General features: G+C 36.9%; 1 protein-coding gene across 2 annotated transcripts; it reads right to left on the reverse strand.

The window, feature by feature from the left end:
- Window positions 1–686: 686 nt before the first annotated feature.
- On the reverse strand, window positions 687–18,278 carry LOC148845957 (peroxisomal membrane protein 13-like). 2 transcript variants are annotated; one of them, XR_016101829.1, is made up of 6 exons: window positions 17,858–18,278; window positions 5,687–5,917; window positions 5,321–5,607; window positions 2,215–2,307; window positions 1,571–1,988; window positions 687–1,406 (listed from the first exon to the last, which is right to left on the reverse strand). XR_016101829.1 is itself a non-coding variant. In XM_088953302.1 (5 exons), the coding sequence occupies exons 1-5, from the start codon at window positions 17,880–17,882 to the stop codon at window positions 1,773–1,775; spliced, it is 852 nt and encodes a 283-aa protein (XP_088809428.1). In that variant the 5' UTR covers window positions 17,883–18,278; the 3' UTR covers window positions 1,382–1,772. The 2 variants fall into 2 exon arrangements, 1 of the variants encoding a protein (XP_088809428.1); XM_088953302.1 differs by having other exon boundaries at window positions 1,382–1,988.
- Window positions 18,279–19,015: the final 737 nt, after the last annotated feature.

Consider the following 19,015-nt stretch of genomic DNA (forward strand, 5'->3'; position numbering starts at 1 on the left):
CAACATTTACCATATTTGGATAAGTGCATGCATCACCATATATGAGACTTATCACTACTGATGCATAGTAAATGTTGTTCATTTGTCATATTCCTATTAGTTCTTAGAGCATTAAAATCCTATTAGTTCTTAGAACATTAAAATAAATTAAATTTATCTCCTTTTACCACAGGGGAATAGTACTAAAAGAATTTTGCATGCTAAATATTTTGAGCACATTTTCTAGATATGCCTTTTAAGAAAAAACCATAATACAAAAGGGTTGATCTCTATAAATCTAAATGCTTAAATTATAAGAGGCTTCACTAAGATCTTTCATATCAAAATTATTTAATAAAAATCTTTTGGTCTCGTATAATATTCCAAGATTGTTACTAATAAGTAATATATCATCATCATACAGGATCAAGATGATATAACTACTCCTGCTGAACTTCACATACATATTCATTGGTCAACAATGTTTTCCTTAAATTTATAGAGGAAACGAAGTCTTGTTTTGTTTTAAACTGTGAGATATACAGTTTTTCGATATCATGTGTGTCAATATTTTAAACCTTGTATTAAACTATTTAATGTGACATTGGGAAGATGGTCTAGTGGCCTATGATCATACCTCTTATTTTGGTGACTTGCTTCAAATCTTGAGTTAATTTTTTTAATTTATATTTAAAAGGAGAAATAAATGGCATCAATAAACTAAAAAGCTGGTAAAACACAATTATTAGTGCAATTACTAATACAATTTGAATTTCACAAGAAAGACCACTGCACATGCCATACGAGGCTGATACAATCGATATTTCGCAGCACTAGTGTACCTGTGTCACGTATCGTTTCATTAAGGTACCATATTTAAAACTTTGGGGTGAGAGGATCCCATGCCTTTAACCCCTAGAGGGATCAAAAACCCATCTCGAGGACAATTGATTAATAGCGAAAAACTCGCAGAGTTGCATTCAAAAATCATCTACCACCGAGATTAAGCTCTAGTAAAAAATACACCGTCACAATTCACCTTTTGTTGTTGGCGATTGGTTATGCCACAATTCACCATATTCCTTGATCCCTTGGACGTGACAAGTGATTATTCGGCAAATGCAAACCATAAAGAGTACCTTGGGGACATTTGGCGAAGTAAAACTTGTATATATTCTGAATCTTCGATTTCTTGATTCTCCTCAATGCTACTTTCCATCTCCACGGTTCCACCTCAGAGGTTCTATCAACGAAGGCTAATGAAGCTCCAATTTCACAGCTTGATTTAAAACGGATAAGATTCTTCTAAAAGATCTTTCCATAGTTCCATCTGCGATCCGAGAGAATTGCCACGCTATTCACAACAAATTGCATGTTCAGGTTTACCAAATCCAAAGCCGGATTTGAGATTTGAGGCATCGGTGAACCTAAATAATCAATTATCAGTTTCCAACGTTCTAAAAATTGGTCCAATTTCAAAATGAAAAGTCCTCTCTAATCTAATGGAACGGCGTGTTGGTTCAACCAAAGGATTTTGGAAATAAATGATCCAGTAATTAAAAAAAAAGCATATTACAAAGCAACGGCATACATTTGAAGAAGCTTTCATCTTGTAGTGTATTCCACCGTCCACATTCCTTCATACTGAAGACTGAGAAGTGAGAACAATCTCTTTCTTTCTTGCAAATTCGAACTCTACCAGGATGGGTTCAATCTATACAAAGCAACGGCAGAGTTGTTTCTCACCTCTGTACAGGTAGATTACTCTTTCTCAACCAACGGCAAGATCACAATCATTTGCTAGCATCATCGCCCCAAACACTGTCCCATGAGCCACTAGGAGCAGCTTTCGGTCCCTCAATGTAATTCTGACCACCTTGGGGATTGTGTGGGCCTGGGAGTCCATCGGGACCAGGAATATGACCTTTCCTAGGCTTTCTTCTGATTCCCAGCAGTCTCAATACAAACCTAGCAAGCTCCCCATATAGCACTCCGGAACGATCAAACAGCTGCAAAAACATTAAAAAGAATTATGAAAGTCGACATATTCCAGAGCATGTAATGAAAAAAAAATAAAAACATGTGATATGATAGAGCATGATCAAGATGAAGAGAGGTCACTGCACCAGCTTGACGAGGTTTGTGCATTCTACAAGCAGGGATGAATGCCCCCCAACTCAACTCTATTGCATGCAATAGATTGGAAATACAAGAGTTAAAAGTACAAGGAAGCACCTGAAGAAGTGCAGAGATAAACATGTGAAAGGCCTGTGTATTCTGATCTACGAGAATTGAAATCCGACCAAAAAAGGTTACCACACCTTGCATCTGCCAAAGGAAAATCGTTGTTAAATATGCTGATAATTAAAAGGATATCATGATATGCTGATAAAAGAAGATCATGATATGGCATTCATTGGGTTGTAAGAGCAATCCGACACAAACTAAACAATTATGGATCAACTAGGTGAATTTGATGACCATGAGTCATGTTGAAGCTATACCTATATCCCAGTAGTAGAATGAACTTCGATATCAAAAATGTATTTTACCAAGGTATCAGACAATTTAAGGGGTGGTTCTATTTCTATGATGCAGTGCCAACAAACCATTGACTCAAGTGACTTAAAAAAGGGCAGCCCAGTGCACGAGGCTCCCACCACTGTGGGGCCTGGGGACAGATGTACACAGCCTTAAAGATGCAAAAGATGAAAGCAGCCAAGAAATCTAAACGGACAATTTCATGTGATCTAATCTGTATGTTTGAGCAACAGCTGCCAAGAAGTGACTGAATGATCTGAACATTTCATAGGTGTATGGTCTACCATCAAGAAGATGATGAAACTTTCCTGCCCATTTTTCCATCACTTTTATCAACAATCATCAATTGATGTACAATATCGGTCCATAGAGGGAAGTGTGTCCAAAGAGGATGGCACAAAAAAACATATGGTATGGAAGAAAAAATAAAAAAGCCAAAAATAACATGGAAAGCAAGCTATCACTATACAACCCATCAAAAATCTGATGTTGGTATATATATATATATATGGAAATCCTCGAGAACTCAAAAGTAATGCTATTCCCAGTCATTGCAAAATGATTTAAGTTTAGCTGTCGAAAAACTTTTTAGCTAGAAGACCAAAAGTAGACAAGTAACAGCATTCACCAAACATCTATGACGATTTAATTTTCTCTTTTATTCATTTCCTTCCATGCACACAAGCATAATTCTTAATGAGACCCTTAGCAGGCTACAAGAAATTTGTACCTGGGGTAACCCATTGTTTTCCCAAATAGAACAACAAAGTGTAACCAAATCTCTTGGGTGAAAGTGTAATAGATGAGATGAGCAATTGATGACTCATCTTTCATGTCAAAAAGGAAGCATACTATATATTTTGGATATCTACGATGGTTTGCAATTTCAATATCGATGAACATTTAGCCATGTAGAGAAGGAGAAATTTCGGATATAATTCACTAACTTCACTAAGATACTTGGAAAACCTAAAGAACCAAGAAAGTTTCCTAGAAACATGGAATTAGTTGATAAACAAAGAAATATAATTGAAAAGGCATTAAAAAAAGCATAGCAAAGAACTTTATAAATTAAATAGGAGAGACTTTAATGGGCATCTTTCTCTGTCCCCCTTTTAGTCTTTTAGTCATATATCTTCTCAATATTAAATGTCATTTATTTGTCATTTTGACCTTTGTCCTATCTTGTATTATATGTTCTGATTGGATTGAAAATACTCTTTTGTAGTTATATGCATTTTTCTTTTTCTTTTGAATTATAGTGACTTTGTAAGTGAATCATATCAAAATAGCAAGCCAATTATTCAGTCACTAATTCCCCCATTGGTTCCTTAGGAAAACATTTTTAAAAAGTTATGATGATTTTAATAAAAATATCGGAATACTTTTAATAATATTCTAAAATTTTAAACCTTAAATATTGTCTGTCAATGAAATCTGAAGCACTGTTGACCTATCAGCAAAATATCAAAGATACTTGGGGAAAAAATTCTGGTAAAATTTTGTATCCCCCCCTAGAAAAATGGGGATATTTCGGGGAAATTTTGCTAAATATTGCTGATATTGCAAACCATGATCTCTATGTCGAGCTCGAGCCTAATAAAGCTCGGCTCATGAGGCTCGCAAGCCGAGCTCGAATAGCTATAATAATATATAATAACTAATTATTATATACAATATTTTTATATAATAAAAATATTATATAATATTTTTTATTTAATAAGTAATTATTATAATTCTTAATTTTTTAAATATCAAATAAAAAATATTTTTTATATATAATTTTTTATTTTTATAAAACATTTTTCTCAAGTTGAGCTCGAGCCGAGCCAAGCTTGAGCTTACAAGTTTTTGACTCGAGTTGAGCTCGAGCTCAAGGTTCTAGTTTGAACCGAGCTCAAGCTCAAGGTTCTAGCTCGAACTGAGCTCGAGCCTCGTACTATTCGGCTCTGCTTGGCTCGAATCCACCCCTAATCCTAGGAAACAATGATCAATGGTCAGGATCTTGTCAAGATAGTCATCAACATTTTAGAGGTGTTTGACAACCACAATGAAAGAATATCAGGTCCATTTATAAGAGTGAGAAAGAGAGTTAAAAGAACTAGAAAGGAAACCTACAGAAAGAAAATTTCTCTCTATACCTATCTCTTTGTGATCATTCGCATGCACGCATGCAGACAAGGCCAACATGAACATAAAAAAACAACCAGAAAATGCATTCAACAGGAAACTCTAAGCGTCCAAAAGACAGCTTACAACAAGAGAATAAGAATAAAGGAAAAAAAAAGGAAAAGGAAAACATAACAAGAAATGGTAGGGTAATTCACATAAAAGCATGCTTGTAAAAATGCCTCTCCCTGACAGAACCTTAAGACAGATGATGCCCTTAATCACACAATCATCAGCACCCAGTCAGAAAGTCAAAACATTGCAGTGGTAAATGGATCACTACAGGTCCAAATAGAGAAAACCATGAATTGGTACTCTGTTTGCCATGCACAAAACAATAAAACATTTAAAATATATGGAAGACCAACACAAGAAAGCAACAACATGACTTAGATTAACATTACAGCTATATTGCATAATCTGTAAAAAAGGAACACCTATGTTGCAAACAAAGGAAAATGAAAAACTATAATATGTCTACAATGAACTGCATATAAAATGTCTTTGACTTGATCATTTGATGATACATTTTTATGGAATTCTGATTTCTGAAGCCAATTAAGAAGAATATGCAGTTCAACAAGAAAGATCAAATATAACAATAAGATAATGGAGGGATTATATGCCTTACCACACGAAGAAATGAAATCCAAAATCCTGGCGGTGATGGAGGAGCACCAAAAGGATTATTTGGATCTTGTTCACCATATGGACCTCCCATGCTCATCCCATAACCACCTACCGGACCCCCAAAGCCACCATTGTACATTCCACCTCCATACATTCCAGAACCACCATATAGCCCACCATATCCTCCTCTATAAATAGGGTTGCCATACATCCCACCACCATAGGTTCCCCCATATCCACCATAGGAACCATACATTCCAGATCCAGAGCCTGAGTTATAATTCATACCTGGAAGGAAAGTTGAGTCCATAAGCTTCATAATGAAAAGAAAATAATCTATTGCTCTAAGATTATAACCAGCAATTACCTCCATAGTTGCTTCCATAGTTCTGCTCCCAGGGCCTGGTAGGTACAGGCCTACCTAGAGTATTTCTATTTACAGTTGTATTTCTATCAGCAGTTGAAACAATTTCTCCAGGTTTGGAAGTTCCTGCACCTTCAACTACTTCACTTGTACTTCCAGGTGATGGGGGTTTAAAAGGTGCAGGCCCAGATGAGGTCCCAGCTCGCTCCCAAGGTTTTGGTGGAGGGCTGTTAGCTGCAGTTGCATAACCAAGTTCCAAATACAAATAACAGAAAATGAGTTATATCCCCTTCTGATATTAGAGCGAAATAGCAATAGTCTTATAAAACAACCATCAGAATAATAACCAAGAAAAGTTCAGAAATAGCAACTTATCCATGTGTCACAGTGAGGTCCATCAGGGATCCAACTTGGACTAAGCTGAACCCAACCCAACCAATCAGACAGAACTGTAAGTCATTTTGTGGTATCATATACAAACCTTGGGTTTTACCCAGGATTCCAAATCACAACCCAGCCATAGTTGGACTTATCATCCACTGAAAAAAAAAGGTCTAACAGGTGCATGGGCAGTTCTACCAAATGACATAATATGTAAACAAACCACATCATACAGATTATCAATGGGCATATTAAAAATATAAACCACAAAAGCTTTTTGTTAAATCAACTTTAAAATAAGTCAGAAAAAAGTCTCACGATACTCATTAAAAACTACTCGCTTATCTAAAATTGTGAGCCAGGTTTGACAAGATCTACAAATAACAGAAAATGAGTTATATCCCCTTCTGATATTAGAGCGAAATAGCAATAGTCTTATAAAACAACCATCAGAATAATAACCAAGAAAAGTTCAGAAATAGCAACTTATCCATGTGTCACAGTGAGGTCCATCAGGGATCCAACTTGGACTAAGCTGAACCCAACCCAACCAATCAGACAGAACTGTAAGTCATTTTGTGGTATCATATACAAACCTTGGGTTTTACCCAGGATTCCAAATCACAACCCAGCCATAGTTGGACTTATCATCCACTGAAAAAAAAAGGTCTAACAGGTGCATGGGCAGTTCTACCAAATGACATAATATGTAAACAAACCACATCATACAGATTATCAATGGGCATATTAAAAATATAAACCACAAAAGCTTTTTGTTAAATCAACTTTAAAATAAGTCAGAAAAAAGTCTCACGATACTCATTAAAAACTACTCGCTTATCTAAAATTGTGAGCCAGGTTTGACAAGATCTACATGGCATGGTCTTGGAATAGCCTCTTCATCAATTCTAAGTCTAGGCCAGGTTATAGATTTAAATCGCTTGATCCAGGGTGTGAACTTGGGTTGCTTCATGAAACCTGCTTGAGTTTCATGTCTCCAAGTAGTCCAGATAAAATGGGCAATTAATGAATTTTAGTCCCTACCATCCAGGGTCTTGTTAGGGGTGCGCTTCAAACTGACCTAACCTTTGGCATATTTGCACAAAGTGGCTGCTCTCAGGCTCAAACCTGCATTCTCACACATGTCAGCCACTCAGCCCAAAAATAAAATTCTTCTTCTTTTGGGAAAAGGTAAAGTATATTGCAGTATAATAAAAAAAGGTCCTTTGTACAATGAGATGCTGTACATATACATTCCATTTTGGTTGTATTTAGACAACCAAATCCTAAGTTCCTCTACTACCAAATTAATCACACCTTCTTTAGAGGTTGGTTTCTGTTCAACAATTCTGGTATCCCTTTAATCATATGAGTCCGGATCTCCTGCCCACGAAAACTCTGCCCACATTTATCGCAGCCATACTTGGAGAGCATCTCATCCTCTGCATAGTATTATGCAGGGGAGATGTTCCCAATTCATGGGGGGTAGTGTTTTGTGGGTAGGCGTGGGCAGAGTTCTCATGGGCAGGAGATCCCGACTCTAATCATACCCGATGGCCAACATAATCACAACTAGAATAGTTAACCAGCAGACTTTTCCTTTCTTGGACATACACAAGACCTAGTATCCCATGTTCCCCATGAAACCAAGCATTACAAAGTCATATGTACTACAAACCATATGAGAAATTCCCTTCAACCCCCGACTTAGCAAAGAGTCCGGATCTGCTTAACACAACATATTGCTGGCTACATCACCCAGCCACACATATGGAACATCAATTGTGTTGTAGTCATCGATACTCTCAATGTGCAGTTGGATAAGAGTGGCCACTAATGTGTTGTAGTCAGCAGATCCAAACACCTTGGCAAGATCATCAACTAGCCTATTCGCATCCTCAGGTTTGACTCCCTGTTTTTGAATTTTAACCAAAAAAATCAACTTCAGTGTATGTTAAAATGCTAGAATCACCCCCAGAGAGGGGGTGATTAAAGATCCAAAAAAAGACCCCAATCTTCAACCTCCAATGGGAGATACAAGGTACAGTATTGGAAACACAAAGTGTATTGGAAAGGCAATTTTAAGAGATGTATCAAGACACGCTTTGGGTACACATGGACATGAACAAAATATCAAGATGCACATGGATACACTAGGAAACTCAAATAAATCCTACAAAATATATTACTAACAGTAAACACAAGCTTCAATCTTATAAACAAAAACATAACCTTCAAATGACTAAAAATAAGTTATTTAAACATAAAAATTCATACTTCAATGATTTATATAAACTATAAAGTGTGAAATATCGGGAAACAATTGGTAACCGTTGAAAAATGATGGAAGAACTAAAATGTGTACACCTTAATCTTTAGAAAATCAGTATAATTTGTCTTCATATTTATTAATATAAAAATTTTGATTTCGATCAAGAGAGAAGAAGAAGAAGAAGAAGAAGAAGAAGAAGAAGAAGAAGAGAAGAGAAAAGAAGATTGAGATCAAAAGGTATAGTTGGCGGCGCCTGACCTTGTATTTATATGTTAAGGCGACAACATAAGAAATAAAAATAAAAAAAAAGACAAAAGTGCCCTTGCGGCACATAACTAAGATTACATCACTCACCCTCAAGTTGGGGCGTAGATATCAACCATCCACAACTTGTCACAAAGATTATAATGCCGCATGGAGTTTAATCCTTTGGTAAGGATGTCTGCAAGTTATTCCTCAAAGCTGATGTAGGGAATGCAAACTTCTCATTTGTCCAATTTTTCCCTGATGAAGTGTTAGTCAACCTCTATATGTTTAGTTCTATCATGGAGAACAGGATTGACTGCAATGTTGATGGCTCCCTTATTGTCACAATCGAATGACATAGGGTCACTGAAAAGAAAGTTCAATTCACCCAAGAGATCCTTTATCCATAGAAGTTCTGCCACACCATGAGACATGGCCCTGTATTCAGCTTTTGCACTCGATTTGGCGACCACACTTTGTTTCTTACTCCTTTGTTGGTGTGAAAATTTTAATAAATTCTCATGCAACACAATTCACTCAATCGAGTGATTGAGTTTTTATTATTTTGGGTAAGGCCCATTCAGGGAATCATACTAATTGTTCCCCTTAATTACATCCCCACAAGAAAGTAGAGAACAGCTTTTGATTCTGACTTGGAGAAATGAACGCATAGAACAAAAGAAAAGAACAATAGGATACTTGAAAAGAACTTTTCATTTGCTTTTCTTTTACATCAGGTGTACAAGAATGAGAAGAAAGAAAAAGAAAATACAATTGAGAAACCATACAGCAATACATTTCTCTTTTCTTTAATACAAAGAAAATTTCCTTCTCACTCCTTTCTTCATAATAACTTGTAGTCAATCAGATGAAATTCTGATTGTAGACAGCCTTACTCCTTGGAATTTTGCATACAAAAAGGGAACCGTAGTCAATCAAATTGAATATTTGATTGTAGACGTTTTTCATCCCTCTGCTCTTCATTTTCATTTGAAGGGAACCATAGTCAACCTTTGAGATTTAGACTACAGATGGTTTACTCCCTAACTTTGTCTTGAAAGAGGGACCATAATCAACCAAGTAGAGGCACCTGGTTGTAGATGGTTTATTCCCCCCTACTCTTCATTTTCATTTGAAGGGAACCATAATCAGCCTTTGAGATTTAGATTGTAGATGGTTTAATCCCTAACTTTGTCTTGAAAGAAGGACCATAATCAACCAAGTAAAGGCACCTAGTTGTAGATGGTTTATTTCTCTCTTTTTCCTTTATCAAAAGTAGAAACAAAAGAGAGAGAGAGAGAAGGATACGCAGCAGCACATAAATAGGAAGTATTCACAGAGAGGACTTTCCTTTTTACTACCTATATTAGTGAGACTTTTCCTTCATTGCCTTCCCTTGAGCACTTCTTTTTTCTTCTCTCCTTATCTTTGCTTTTCTTAAAAATTTCTTGTGAAACTTTTCTTCGAAGAGTCTCTCCGTGTGTATGTGTTTCTAGCTTCCCCTTAAGGAGCTTAAATAGGAAGTGGGGTGGTTATGTAACTACCCTCTCCTCCTAGGTGAAGGACACCTGTCCCTCCCACTTAAAGAGAGGGAGCTCCCCACTTAAAGAGAGAGAACTCCACACTTAAGAGGGGGAACTCCCATACGGGATACTTTTTTATAATTTTAATGATTTGGCCAGTAGACTAGCTAGCCCAATTATTACAAATTATTTGAATAAAAAAATGACTGCAACATCCTCCAAGTAACAAGATTTCCCTAAACAAAGGCACAATAGCCACTAGTGGATTTTCTGTCATCCACAGAACCATTCCAATCTACATCAATGTAAACCTCAACTTTCATATGCCCATGTTTATCAAATAGGAGTCTAGTCCCAGGGGATTTTTTCAAATATCTAAAAACTTTGTATGTTGCCTCCAAGTGTGTGGTCCTAGGAGCATGCATAAACTGACTAGGGACTCCCACTACATACACAATATCAAGTCTTGTCATAGATAAGTAGAGAAGTCTACCCACCAATCTTTGATACTGCTTTGTGTCTGCTATGGGATCATCACTGCAATCCCCAAGCCTATGGTTTACATCTATAGGAGTGTAACATGTTTTGCTCCAAGCTTCCCCATATCTTTCAAGAGATCTAGAATATATTTCCTCTAGGAGATGAATATACCCTAATTTGAGCGAGCAACTTCAATTCCAAGGAAATAACGTAAAGGCCCCCAAATCCTTCACTTCAAACTAAGTAGCTGAGAATCTCTTCAATCTCTATATCTCTGAGTCCCGATCACCGGTGATAATAATGCCATCGACATACACAATTAAAGCTACCATTCTTCCTTGTTCTCTCTTCATAAAGAGTACGTGATTAGACTAGCACTTCTTAAAGCCCATCTATTGAACTGCCTTGTGGAACCTATTGAACTAGGCCCTTGGAGACTATTTTAAGCCATACAGAGGTTTCTTCAGTATGCAGGCTTTCTGCTCATTTCCCTTAGCACCATTCAAAAGGCATTCTTAATGTCCAGTTGATTAAACTCCCAATCTAGATTTGCTACTAAAGAAAATAATAGAATTCATTTTTGCTACAGGCGCAAAAGTTTTTGCATAATCAACTCCATACACCTATGAAAAACCTTTTGCAACTAGTCAGTCCTTGTACCTTTCCATTATGCCATCTACCTTATGCTTCATAGAGAATACCCATTTGCACACCACAAGTTCCTTTCCCTCGAGAAGATTTACCAACTCCCATGTGCCATTTTTGTGAAGGGCATTGATCTCCTCCTTCATTGCATTTGTCCACTCAGGAATAAGTAAAGCTTCTACAACACTCTTAGGAAGGGAAACACTGTCAATAGCAGAGAGGACAGCACGGAAAGAGGGTGAAACATTCTCATAGGATAAGGAGTGAGTGAGTCATTGGGTGGTGTGTGGTGAATGATCGAAAACCCTTCCTCTTAGCAATAGGAAGGTTCAGATCACAATTAGAAGTATCAATATCAATGGGTTCAAGAAGATTAATTGGAAAAATAGTATCTGGATGTGGTAACAGATAGGGATAGCAATTTTCCCCATTTCCCCGATCCTCGTGGGGATCCGCCCCAAATGGGGCAAGGATGAGGATGATTTCCCCCCGCGGGGACCAGGTAAGCACTCCCCGCCCCACAGGGACCCCGATCCCCGCTTCGTGGGATCCCCACTAATATATATGTATATATGTATGCATACGTTATATATGTAAATATGTAAACATACATCTATATATTAATATTTTTTAAAATATGTCTGAATGTTTTCTAATACAATTATAAATGTTAATTATTTTATTTTTATTATTTTAAATAAAAAAAAACAAAAACAAAATGGTTAGCATTACAAAGAATCACGGGGAATGGGGATCCCCACGAGGATAGGGATCCCCGTGGGGATGGGGATGGTAATAACCTTGTCCCCGTTAGTGAGGATGGGGACAGGGACACGGATGGGGATTTTTGCGAGGACGGGGATGGGGAGAGGCCCCCTGTCCCTGCCCCGCCCTGTTACCATTCCTAGTGATGGATTCAACCCCTGAGAGTCCGTTGGCATAGGTTGCACAGCTTCGAGATGCTCTGTGTCTATTGAAATTTGTTGACCCTGACCTTGACTTTTATACAACTATCTACAAAAGACCCAAAATGGAGGAGGGTTAGGAGGGAGAAAGCAACAAAACCTATCTCTGTTTCTCCTCACTTAGACACTCCCCCTGAGGAGAAGCAGGGAAGAAAGACACATCTTCAAAGAAAGAAACATCCATGGATACAAAGTACCTTTTGGAAATAGGATCAAAGCAACGATAACCCTTTTGGGAAAGGGGGTAGCCAAGGAAAACTCAAAAAATGGCTTTGGGGTCTAGCTTACCGCGAGTAGGAGACAAATCATGGACAAAACATTTACACCCAAAGACGCGCATAGGGATAGGAAACAATGGAGTAGTGGGGAAGATGAGGTGATGAGGGGACTTGTATTCCAAGAGACGATATGGCATCTAATTGATAAGATAAGCCGCAATCACAACAGCATTCACCCAAAACCTTTTGAAAACATTCATGTGTCTCAACAACCTCTAAAAGATGACGATTCTCTCTCTGCAATCCCGTTCTGTTGAGGGGTTCTAGCACAAGAGCTACGATGAAAAGAGCCACAAGTTTCAAAAAATCCAGTGAGGTCACCATGAAAATACTCTTTGGCATTGTCTGATTGGAAAGTTTTAATCTCTATATGAAATTGTGTGTATACCATACGTTGGAAGGCTTTCACAAGTTTAGGAACTTCTCGAGAGTGCATAGGGTACACCCACGTGTATCAAGAGAAGTCATAAATGAAAGATATGAAATATCTGTAACCATTCTCTGTTGGAATATTTACAAGTCCCCAAACATCAGAATACACAATAGAAAAAAAAAAAACATGTTCTTTTATTGCATAATAGAAATGAAGTTCTACAATGTTTGCTTAACTAGTACATTTGACACTGAAAATCATTAATTGACACGGACTTAAACAATTCTGGAAACAAGTACTTTAAAGACTCAAAGAATATATGACACAAATGATTGTGCCACAAAGTAACCTGGCTTTTATTTGACTGACTCAAAGACTCTAAAGCCACAAGACCAACTTTATTCTCCAACACATAGAGACCATTCACCATGTTCCCTTTACCAATCGTCCTCCCAGAGGCCAAATCCTAAAAGACACAAGATTGAGGAAAAAAGGTCACTGAAAAGTTCAAAGAGTGTTTAATGCTACTAATAGATAGCAAATTAATAGGCAATTTTGGAACATGTAAAACATTTGATAAAGGTAAGCCAAATGACAGATATATAAATCCTCGACCAGTAATGGAGGAGAAGGATCCATTGACTAACCTCACTTTATCTTTGCCAGAAAGAAGGGTGTATGATTGGAAAAAAGTTGACTAAACAATCATGTGATTGGAAGCACCATAATCAATAATCCATAGAGATCCGGAGGTATCATAAGACACATGGAATGTAAAAGCTAAGTTACATAAGGTAGAAGCAAACGAGGTTGAAGGAGTAGGTCCAGAATCTGCTTGTGTGAGTCGAAATGGTCACGGAAAGCAGAGATAATATTTTCCTTGAGATCAAACCTAGGGGCAATCCTGAGGTAGTTCCTCCACTCTACGACTCATGAGAGGCCAAGTTAGCCTAGGTGAACCTCTTTTGATTTGGCTTCTTGTTCTGTTCTTGAGCTGATTTCTTATTTAGGTTTTGTGCCCACTTCAGCTTTCCATGCAATTCCCAACTTATCGCCCGTGTGTGTCAGGATCTCTGACAATGAGTGTGCACCACAGTTTATCTTTATCATCAACCCTTTTCTGACCATCTCCCTTTCTTGTTGAATTGGTATTACTTCTTGTAGCTAAAATAATGGTCTCCCCCTTGGGGGGAGTCATGGCAGATTTTCTACTTTCTTTGGATTGAACCAAAGCATACACCTCTTGGACAAAAGGAAAGTCCTCACTGCCCAAAATTTGAACTCGAATGGGTTCATACATAGGATTAAGCCCTAACAAAAAAGAAAAAACCCGCTGCTGTGACACTAAATGTTTGTAAGCTTTGGCATCCTTTTCACTCTCCCAGTCAATGTTCTGATAGTAATCTAACTTTTTCTAGATAGATGTAAGGGTAGAGTAGTAGGTGGATAAGCTTCTTTCCCCCTTGTTTACATGTTGCAAACTCAGCTTGCAATTGATAGATTCTAGCATAGTGTCTCTACTCGAAGTAAGTTGGCATTGCTTGCTTCCATATTTCCTTGGTTGTCCCACATAAAATTCTACTTAACTAATGGTAGCATAGTAGTCAAAAGCCATGACATAATCATGCAGTTTTCCTCGTCCCACTTATCATATTCAGCAATACCAGTCCTATGTTCCTTCACTTTTCCATTGATATACCCTGCCTTACCCCGGGCTGTGATGTACAGCTGCATCTCCTTAGACCATGTCAAATAACTCTTGCCATCTAGGGGAGTAATGGTCGTTGGAAAGTTCATAGAGCCAAGACTGTTGGTCATGCCTCCTTGGTTTAAAAAAAAAGAGGTTCCGGAAGTTGCAGAGTCTTCAGAGGCCAGAACAAAGGCTACTAACAGAAGTTTCAGACCTACAACCCTTCCCCCACAGTCCACACATTCACAAACACACAACCCCCACTGTAAGATTTAAGGTCAATTCGCAGTCACAGTAACACAGCACCTGCTGTTACAGATTTGCAAGTCTAACTAACCTCACAAGGGTTTCAGTCACAGTAACACAGTACCTGTTGTCACAGATTTACAGGTCTAATTGACCTCACAAGGGCTAGTTTAAGCCACACATAACATCTACAATTCTACTGATGTATTTCTTCATATAAACCAGGTCACACATGACCTACACAGGTTCTTCACCCACACAGTTTTGGATCACCAACCCACAGAAGTCATTAAACACGCCTACACCATTGGTCTAGGGCAGATTTTAGGATGTTCTTGGTAACAATACCAAGAGCCAATGATAAAAATCACTTCAGTCTAGGTTCCTGATCAGTTGAACTGATTTTGGAAGTTACATTCCAAAGAAGAATGGGAGAGAAGAAGGAAAAAAACAACCACCGACCTATAGAAAAACTCAATCAATCATCCGTCAATCTCTGAGTGCGATTTTCTTTTCAGTTTCTGTTTAGAAAACAATAGAATAGGGTCCAGAAACAGTTCTCAATGCAAGGTCAAACTAGATTTCCCATTCTCAATCCAGGTATGTGATTGGTAAGATCTTCGATCAGATGAAACACCTTTTACAGAGGGTTGTCATGCTCTGATACCATGATTTCGATCAAGAGAAGATTGAGATCAAAAGGTAAAGCTGGCAGCGCCAGACTTAGTATTTATATGTTAGAGCGACAACATAAGAAATAAAAATAAAAATAAGGCAAAAGTGCCCTTGTGGCACATAATTAAGATTACATCAAATTTTAATAGTCAATTTTAGTATTTATTGACAAACATCCACCAAGAGGAAGATCTTCACTTACGAATAAAAAAGCATATGATCGTAACATGAAAATAGAATAGGGTGTACTGGTGGACTTATGGTCATTATGAACTAGTGACCCAAGTTAAAACCTTTCTATTATCTAGGGATGCAAACAAATCAGATCGAATTCAAATCAGGGTATATCCAAATCCAACCCGACATTACAAACATATGATCTGATCCGTTCGGACTCACAAGCACAGATTCTAATTCGTTGATAATGTCAGATATCTGAATATGATCCAATCCAATTTAATTTCTGGAAATTTTAAAATATATACATATAATTATATAAAAGAAAAAAAAACAAAAATTACAAGTATTTTCTTCAACTATTTTCGTCATGTATTTTTATAAAAAAATAAATAATATAAAAAATTACAAAAAATTCAATATAAACATATTTATAAATAAATAAACAACATATATATAAATAAATAAACAGCATATATGTATATCAGATTGGACCGGATCTTTTTTGGATCAGATAGGGGCTGATTCGAATTCGATCCAATTTTCAATCGGATCCTATCATCCGATCTGATCCAATCCGACATGAGTATCTCCGAATCCAACAAAATTGGATTGGGTTCTGGATCGGATCATAATCCAACCCATTTGCACCCCTACATATTATCTACTTATAGTTTTTATACCCAAAATTATATGTGCTAGAATGGCACCCCAAATTCCAATTTGAAAACTTGCTTTAAATGTAGTAGATAACTAGAAAGAGTAATGAGAGAAAGAGGGAGTAATTAATGAGAAACGTTAAAATGATGCAAATTTAAATTTAAGAAGTCCTAAATATAGGAGTCATTAAATAGACGAAGTGGGGTTAAATTTGAAAAGTCTTAAATATAGGAGTTATTAGAGGGAGGGAGAGGTTTAAATTCATTATGTATTGATACCCTTAGAGTATCAGCCCACATCATGTCCATATTGGCCGATATAGACTAAAAGGAACACCGAACACAACACAATTTCCATGCATTCCACGTATCAAATCCCTGTCAAAAGATCCATAATATTGGTCTCCCTCTATCCCTCTTTGATGATAAAAATCTCTTGCCAGCTAATTTATCTGTATAAACTAAATACAAGAACCAAACCATCATCATCCTAACAACAATTGGAGAGCACCTTAACAATTTTCACTACAAAAGGCAAAAGAAAACAATATCTTTAAACTTTACATTACAAGCTCCAACGTTTTATAGTTCAACTATAGAAAATTACACTGTTGAAAGTCCAAACGCCAGGTTTCATATCCAGAAATGCTCATATCAAATACCCAGTTAATCACCCATAAAACTCGTGCATGAAATTGTTATTGGACAATGAAAAGCCAACAAATAACTGGCTGGACAGTGTAATTTATCCCATCATCTAGCTCCATGCACTGATTAACTGCTCCCATGAAGAACGTTTCTGGTGGTCCAAGAACAAAAATCAACTATTTATGCTCTCGGAAACACCATAAAATGTTTGATCTGAACATTACGAAACATTGCCCGAGTTTACTCCTTTACTATCATGAGAATACACCCAATATATATTCTAAAAAAGAAGCTCTAATATAACACACCAACTAAGTACGAAAAAACTACAGAAAATGATCGCCTACAAGCCGGAATTGCATTACAAACAAATTTTCAAAATCGCTGAAAATGCTTGAGAAAAACAAACTACCAAAACCTCGATTTTTATCCAAAAACCAATCCAGCATCAGGAAACATAATACTACTGGCAATCATGCATTAAAGCCCTGCAGCGAACTATTTCTAGACCAAGAAACCATTAAATTTGACGTAACATAAACACCAGATGACGAAATACAGTACAACGATTAAGAACGCATAAGGATCAAAGACAACAAATTAAGTTAGTCAGGCTTTGGGTTGTATTACTCGATCAGAACCCAAAACCTAACACACTTCCACAGAGAGCTAGCTAACTTTTATCATCATTCCAGAACCACAGAAACCCTGAAAATTCTTGCAATCGCGCATCAAAACCCTAATAAAAGCAATCCGTAAATCCAAAACACAATAAATACCAACCCAGCCCACCAGAAAAGAAACGAAAAAAACACCAAACTAAAGAACGGCAAGAGATCAATCGTAGGTGATGCAGAAGAATTGGAATAAATTTAATTAATAAGAAAGAACATAAAAAGGAAAGAAGATGACTGACCTCCTTGCTGTGGTTTCGATTCCATAAGGATGCAAGACGAGCGACATGAAACCGATGACTTTTCTCGATCTCTCTCGGAAGTGGCGGAGGCCAGCTTTTATCCCACACGGAGAATTTGTCTTGAGCTCTCGATGCTTAAACTACTAAAATACCCCTGCGGCTTTCGTTATCGGAAAGGATTTAAATGTGACTGCTCGTTCGGTAGTCTCCTCATCTGATCACAGATCCGACGGCCGTAATTTTGGTAATGGTTGGTTGATACGGAGATAAAATAAGAACAAATCTATTACGCCGAAACGACATGATACCGGAGTAACTTTGACCGATCAAACCCCGTGAATTTTGATGAAATCCACCTGATTGCTTTTCACTTTCGGTAGATTGGTTACAAGTCTTTATGGTATCATGTCTCTCGGCAACAGCGCCCGGGGTGGGCCCTATATGAAGTGCTTTAAGTCGGTGTTCGGCTGTTTAGAACGAATGTGATAACGACGAAAGCCGAACTCGGAGAGAGGACCTGACGGCCTGTAGTTTCCATCTCGCACATGTGAAGAATTGGGAGACTAACAAAGAGTTTGATTAAACAATAGCTTCTATGTGCATGTGCATCAATAATCTATATGTATATTAAAAGAGTTTTTAGCTTTTTCCTTTATGTTTATCCCTCTTCCTCTTTCCTCTTTCATCTTTCCATCCCTCCTTTTATATTTATCCCTTTAATATCTCTTCATAAAATTATTATTAAAATCTCTCCCTATTAAAATCTAATATAATCTAGTTAAATGGCACCATTATCCCCTAATCCCCTACTTTTCCTAAATTATCTATAATTCCTATTTATTTCTGAAATTATATACAATTCTTAATTATCTCCTAAACTATCTTTAATTTAGTAGATAGCTCATAAATTATCTCTAATTCCTATTTATCATATCCCCCACTTTTTATTTATATCTATCAAAAGAAAGTTTAAATTAAAAAAAAAGTAATAATTATTTAAATATTATAATAAAATTATATAATAACTTTAAAATATTTATTAAAAACACAAAAACTTATCATAGATTTAATAATATTTATATTATTAATAATTTTATACTTTTATGAAATTCATAACGAAATTATGTACTACAATATAAATTATAATTTTATGAATTG

The sequence above is a fragment of the Nelumbo lutea genome, chromosome 7 (assembly GCF_056320005.1).
Source record: "Nelumbo lutea isolate HS-2025 chromosome 7, American lotus-T2T, whole genome shotgun sequence".
Lineage (NCBI taxonomy): Eukaryota > Viridiplantae > Streptophyta > Magnoliopsida > Proteales > Nelumbonaceae > Nelumbo > Nelumbo lutea.